At 37.0% G+C, this 7,500-nt stretch overlaps 1 protein-coding gene across 1 annotated transcript in view; it reads left to right on the forward strand.

Annotated features, from left to right (window-relative positions):
- LOC144978219 (uncharacterized) overlaps positions 1–7,500 on the forward strand; it is a 16,197-nt gene that overhangs the window by 7,589 nt on the left and 1,108 nt on the right. Inside the window, exon 2 of the mRNA XM_078924011.1 lies at positions 2,906–7,500. This exon is cut by the window's right edge and continues 1,108 nt beyond it. Coding sequence (XP_078780137.1) covers positions 4,164–5,645 — 1,482 coding nt within the window. The 5' untranslated portion in view covers positions 2,906–4,163 and the 3' untranslated portion in view covers positions 5,646–7,500. The remainder of the gene's footprint in view (positions 1–2,905) is intronic.

Genomic DNA, 7,500 nt, shown 5'->3' on the forward strand with positions numbered 1-7,500 from the left:
CAGTTTCCAAGCAACCATACTCTCCTTTTCAACAAGATGTATTATTGAATCAAAAACGTCTATGCAGTTCTCTAGCTGGAGCCAAATATTCGTAATTCTCTGAATCTTTCAGAGCACGAGGCAGGTCTGCCCATATGGTCATAAATAAACACACTCAAAATCACATTGTCCAATATAAACCATAATTTAGTAGTATGTGGAGGTCTTTTTCAATTGTTGTGATGAGCTAGATGTAGAGAGTGCTTTCCTGTACATGTATTATGTTCAGTCATGTGATTTTTTTTCCCTTTTAAAAAGATAAAATAATAACTTACTTTCTCATTATTCATATCTTCTTATGGGTCATAGGGTCTTAACAACAATCTTCCATCTTCTTACAATAATATATCCTCATATCTCAACCTGTCTGACTTGAGATTTTGGTCAGAAGTCCCTCAAATATCGATCGGTTAAATTGACCCTCATCTTGTCAAAAATGCTCAAACCAAGGAATTGTCAAAATTTCGCAAACCTGAGACTTTATTTAGTGCATGTCTTGATTGCGTTTCGTGAAACACCAGTACTGACGCATTCTGAGGGGGAAAACCCTTTTTTTTAAATTTGGCCATAAAACTCGTACTTCAAATATCGATTCATTAAAATGACCCTCGCTTTATCAAAACTCTCAAACCTGGGACTGCCTTGAAATTTTTGACACGATGAGGGTCAGAAGTCCCGGGTTTGAATTGGAAGACAAGTTTTCTGGCCAAAAATAAAACTTTTAATGTCTTATTTCAAAGAACCGCAGGGTGTGGGAGCGAGGACTTGATACACCTTCCATTTTTTACGTCTGGACATTTGATATCGCTCTTATTCTTATCACCCATAATAATACGTGTCAAAAGCAAAGTTGTCTTTGGCTGACACAAATTCCGTGTCAAAAACACTTTGATTATACGACAGAAACTGTCTGAAGTCCCATTGTATTTTCCCATGATAAATATATGTAAATAGATGGGTAAGGAAGGAATGAGATAAAAGGGATGGCTGTTAAAGAGCATAGAAAATAAATCGAAACAGCGAGTAAATCCTTTTAATCTTTTTAAAATCTTGAACGCCAAGCTGCTAAAACCTTTGGAGTGTAAAACGTTTTGAGTACAAGAGAGTTTAAAAAAAAATAAATAAAGAAAGAAAGAAAGAAAGAAAGAAGAAGAAGCAGAAGAAGAAGAAGAAGAAGAAGAAGAAGAAGAAGAAGAAGAAGAAGAAGAAGAATTTTACGTGAAGTATAGCAATGTTAATTGTTTTTGGTTTTGGCTTATGAAGGACATGGGCCATAAAACATCCGTGTTAAATAGTTTGGTCATTCTTGAAGCAAGTGGAATACTTAGTGCTCAAAGCGCTTTACAAGGGGTCAACAGCAACATTAAACATGTAGGACGGGACATTATAACGCCTGTTAGGCGATCTTACAATTTTTCGGACACAGACAACGCTGTTAACGGCCAGGTACTCATTTTACACCTGAGTACGGTGAGAGAATGTGAGTAAAGAACCTTCTCCAAAGACTCAACTATGCGCCGAGCGCGAGGCTCGAACCCTGGACCTTCCGATCCGAAAGCGAGTGTCATACCACAAGACCACATAGCCGCACAATACTTATTTTCATTCTACATTAATTTTTTAAGTCAGTATTACGAGGTCTTTGGCTATGCTTACATGACAATAAACTGTATAATATGGTCGTGGGGAACTCTATATTTGACCACAAAATACAAAACCCTGGGAAGTAATTCCAAAAGGATGAGTGGCCCAATAATCCGTTGGGATCCAGTCAAATCAGATATCTAGCTGGGCCAATCCTTCAGAGCCATTAGCCCCATAGAGTATAGAACCGGAGTGTATCCCGTTTACTACAGCGTGAAACGGACAATAGCAATTGCTTGTTACCCTTTAGATGGGACGCTAGTCTGTCGCAAAGTACTTTCCGCCAGATCTAACAGACCCAGCTAGCCAATTACTGCTGGGTGGGAGGAGGGGGGGGGGGGTCAGAAAAAATATCGACTGCACCCATTATCGATCTCGGTCCCTCTGATTGTGAAGAGAGTACTCTATCAACTGAGCTACATTGCTGGTCCTGATAGCTCAATAGCCGTCATCAGTCGTGACGTCACCTCCCTCGTAGTGAGGCATAGTAACTTAGTAACTGGTTCTAAACTATTGGGACGCCCTTATGAAATACTTCTCTGATGAGCATAAAAGTGTATTCGGAGGAGAAAAACATTATAAATCTGATCATGTTTTGACTTTTATACATTCTGATCACATGACGTGAAAAAGTTCTAGCCAGCATGAAGAATAAAAAGTACCGATTTTCTTTGTTTAGAGCCAAGCTGCTCGTTGCTTGGCGGACATGACATCAGACTATTGAATCCCTTTGTAAGAACAGTAGAGTAAGCATAATTATTAACGTAAACGAAACCATGGTTATACTGCGCGTGATTATTCGGCCTTTTGGCTCTGAGCTTAATATAGCTTGACTCGGATACCTTCCAGAAATCACATTGCAATACAGTCGACAGTCACCCAAAAGAAATGGACCAGTGAGATGCCTTCAATATGCCTTCAGTAACGGATTTAAATATTACCTTGAGCAATTCTAACAAAAACTCACTAATACCTTTCTTTTGGTGATCGCTGCCGTTTATTATGATTTACTTTTTGAGGAAATACCAGGCTATGTATTAACAAATGTCACGCCCTAAGGTACATTTGAAAAGATAGTTTGAACCAGACGTTTTTACAAAGATCTGTCTCAAATATTAGTCTTGAATAAAAAAGTGCTGGCCACTTTTCAACTGACTGTTTTGTGGTTTATTTCATCGTTACCAATAGACTTGACTAGATTCTTTCATTCTTTTTCCTGCAGATACCAAGAGCTAGATCAAGAGGAACTGCTGAAGGGAACAATCTTGGGAAATCAACCGAGGGCATATTTACTTGCAATGCCCCTGATCTAGACTGGAAGGACATCTTCCATCTTAGGAAGATCAGCATCTCCGATAAATTCATAACAAAGGCTAACGTCCATGAAATATCTTTTTTTAACTTAAACCGACACATTGACTCCTCCAAAATGGAGATATGACCGACGGAGTAAAATTTTGATGAAATCAGATATCGTAGTCATTGCAAATTTTCTTACTTTGGATAAGGATAAAGAACGCTGACAAATGCTACATATTCCATTTCATCTCGAGATCGTCATCTATGTTTTGACACAATTTTCTCCTTCTTTGACTCATATTGGAGAACCGATACTGTCGGAGCTGATACATTTCCAATTCATGTGATGATTGAAATCATATCATAAATCAGCAGTGGTGTATTTTATTTATAGTATCATACATAACATGTTTCAGCTATAGTAAAAGGGTAAATAATCCTGTTTTCGTGTTTAACCATTCCATGTTAGAAACTGATATTAGCTAAAGCACAGTGCTGAAACGCAAGGGTGTCTTTTCTGTCTCTAACCCAACTCAGTTCTCAAGTTCTGTCAATTCGACCAACCGGGTGAAATTCAAGACATTTTTATCACGTCAATATAACCTGGTTCCGATCATTTATCGGCGATATCTTATCCATAACGAGTTTGGGCCGAGTTTAACCATAAAACTACGAGATGATCAAAAATAATAATCGAACTGAATTGAAATCGATGCTTATTGATATTCGACTTTGATGTATCCTAATAATAACTTGAATATTTGGCAAGAAATATCGAATACAAGAACATCCTCATGAGAAAGACATGCCATCTTTATGTTGATTGTGTTTGGAAAATTTGAGGCTAAAGATTATGGCGAGCTCATGGCGCAGTTGCTAAATCAATCACCTTTTATTAGTTAAATCATCCTATATGCGTAGTTTTTCCATCATATTTAACAACATAACTCTAAGTGTGTTGAAAAAGAAATTGAATTGAAAATGCAAACAAACAAACATCGTGAATCGTTATAATATCGCAATGTCAAGCTGGTAAATTTTCGATTTATGCTGGAGGGTAATTATTGTTCCTAAAATGATTTCTCAAAATTATGGTACTGCAATTCAAATCCAAATATGCTTGTGTGGAGATTGAAAGAAGAAAAAAATCATGTTGATGTGTCAAAGCGCCTTAATTGAAAATGGCCAAAAAACACCATGACGTTCTAGAAATTCTTACTCGTCCAAATAGAGGTTTGGATGAAGCGCTTTGCTTCTCAAGGTGTCCTCTTCTATCATTGTCCGTTCCAAGATCAAAACAGCTCACCATGTGTCGAATTCTTAAACCATTCGTGAAGCATTTCGACGTCATTGGAAATGCGTTTGAAGTCTTGGAAAGGGATTGTTCATTAGTTTCAAATAATTTAGACGGGGCCAAGCCTCGCATACCTTATTATACTGTGTCGGAAGACAAAATGAGTTCTCCAGCACTGGCCATCATGCTTTTCTTGCCAGAATTGGGAAAGGGTCGAGCTGAAAGGGTAAAGCTGAAGTTTCAGAAAGCTCCGTGGCGTCTTCATCACTCAATTCAACTCCATAGTCAGAACTCCTCGGATGTCATTGGAAAACAGGAATTTTATTTTCTGTCACGTAATTATCCACTGTGGAGTGTTTGTGCTGGACACCAATCGTCACGAGTTCTAAGGATCAATATATTCGTACGCCGGTTTAGTGCAATGGTAGAGTTTTACCGACTCGTTACGGGCTCTGAGATGGAGAGTAGCAAGCCGGGGTTCTGTTTGTTCAAACTTAATACTCAAAATTATAATAAAGATGAAACTAAGGTCGATATTGCATCATCATCATCAACACGGAGGGCACGGAATCCGCGTAACTCTCAAACCAAAATTATCAAAGACGGAAACCTTTCTTTGGAACTCGCCTTAAAACAATGTCCCAATATCAATCCGTTCACAATCACCGATGCCTACCTCACGTTCCCAGTCCCGGACATCATATCACTCAGAACTATTCTACACAACTACATTCGACCATTGACCTCCACACATTATTTAGTCTATGACCCGGATGGGAATCCCGTCATCCTTTTTGATATGTCAGCCACCACATCTCACCGTAATCAAAATATGAAAAATCCTGCTCAAAACCCTTTACGCAATACAAAAGGGAATGTGGACATACCTCTTTCTGTGGAAAATACCTCAATAAATTCTATTTTATCGGCTTCTAGCAATCGTTTGACAGTAGAAAAAGCAAGCATTCATAGCGAAAGTTTGGATTCTGGTAGATTTTCAGACTTCGAGACAATGTCATATTCCACAACAGACCTTGATCAATGCATGGCAAAGCTGTTTCCCAATGACAATTGTAGTGATAGTGGTAGTTTTCTCTATTCTGATATAATTAGAGAACATAAAAATCCAAGCTTCAAGGATAGCCGTATAAGACATCACGGTGAAGACGCTGGAAATATTCTGAAATTATTGAATGATTACAGGACTTTTCCGTTTTATAGTGAAGAGAGGGAGGTGAAGGAGGGCATGTGGGAGGAAGAGATTCGCCAAGTTAGCATTGGGGATTTATCACTTATTGGAGATAATATGATTAAAAAGAAATCGGCATCAGCTAAAGCATTGTCAAAATCGGCTATTAACAAGCTATAAAAAGGAATTATCAAACAATACTTTTCAAAGGAGCAATTTAGTGCAGATCCACTTTTTATGTTTTGATAGCTTTCCTTTTTACAATGTCGCCTAAGCGCGCGCCCTTGTTAGCGCCACTGGAGGCTATATTATTGTTATTGGTACAATGTAATGTTTTGAATACTATCGATATTGCAAATATCTTATTTAGTTTGGTTTTACTTACTGTACTTAAAATGTACCTACTTTGGGCCGGAGCCGATCAAATTATGAAAAAAAAATAGATAAACAGATATGAAAATTTATATCTATTTTCACTTTTATCACCAAGACTAAACTTCAAAATGCCTCTCCATTGATTCCCCAAGTAGTCCATATCGAACTAAATTTCCATTACATACAGTACAAATACTTTGTAAGTCATCTTTTTTTATGCAAGACTCTTACAATGATATAAGTCACTGCATAGCGATAGCCAGGAATCTATTCACATCATTATTGGATCCAATAAAGTGTTAATAATTATCGTAACTCCGAATATCGGAAATCCCCGTAGATAATTGAAACCCATGAAGGCTGTAACTGTCTCCCCCTTTCCAACCTGAAAGTGTTTATTATGATTACTGAAGTGACAAACGACAATGAGCGTTTTCATTGAATTGATACCAATGATTTTTCAATGTTGTGTCCTTGAATGGAACAGTTTACAGTCGTGTAAACAACTTATGTTATGAACAACTCATATGAGAATACCAACCTGGCCACATGCCTTAATGACAGTGTAAGAATGTGTTCGTTCTGGACAATACTGATCGGAAGTGACCTTAATATTATAATCTGCCAAGTACATTTAATTGATTTTATTTGATAAAAATCACAAAACAGTCATTTTTTTTTAATGTAAAAATATAAGCTACAGCGTACTTTATAAAAAGTCATGAAATTAGGATTAGTAGTCAGAAGATGGCTGTGTGGTCTGTACGGCTATTTGGTCTTGTGGTATGACACTTGCCTTCGGATCGGAAGGTCCCACTCTAGGCGGCGCATAGTTGAATCCTTGGAAAAAAAAGCTCTTTACTCACATTCTCTCACCCTACTCAGGTGTAAAATGAGTACCTGGCCGTAAAAGTGTTGTCTCTGCCCGAAAAAAGTGCAATTTATCATCTACAGACGCCATGTCTCGTCCTACATGTTAAATGCTGCTGTTGGCTAGGGACACCCTGTAAAGCGCTTTGAGACCTTTTAGTGGATATTGCTTTATATTAAAAGCTCAAGTTTATTGAAGAATTATATCTACATTTTGACATGCAATTATCCAACTACTACCATGCTGCCGTACTCTAAAAAATACATTTTTAACATTTTGGCCAGAAAATGATTTTCGTATGGTACATATTTAATTTTTGTAACCAAAAATACAACAGCATTCACAAAAAATGTGTGGCAACTTCTACTTCAGAAAGAAAAATAAAGCAAGAAACAATTCCATAAAAACAAAACTTTTAAAAAATAAACAGACCGAAACATAACAACAATACCAACAACAACAACAACAACTACATTTTAAAAAAATAAGTGACTGTTGTCGTCAATAACAATTGTTTTGTGTGAGATAGAAATAATATCATCCTAAATTTTATGCCTAATGAACATTTTATGTAGAATTGTTAAACACGTTCAGAATATTGAAAAACTGTGTAAACATGCAAACTTTCTACTATTTCATTCCTTACGTGTTCCCCTTGCGTTCGGTTGAACCTAACCCCCAAAAAAAAAAATAGTAATTTTTGTAAACAAAATAGTGTAAATATTGCAGCTCTAAGCTCGAAGAAATAAATAACAATGTGAAATTGATTGGAAGCTTCAATTTAATATA

Source organism: Berghia stephanieae, chromosome 8 (genome assembly GCF_034508935.2).
Source record: "Berghia stephanieae isolate SIO BIC M18660-M18661 chromosome 8, UCSD_Bste_1.3, whole genome shotgun sequence".
NCBI classification, from domain to species: domain Eukaryota; kingdom Metazoa; phylum Mollusca; class Gastropoda; order Nudibranchia; family Aeolidiidae; genus Berghia; species Berghia stephanieae.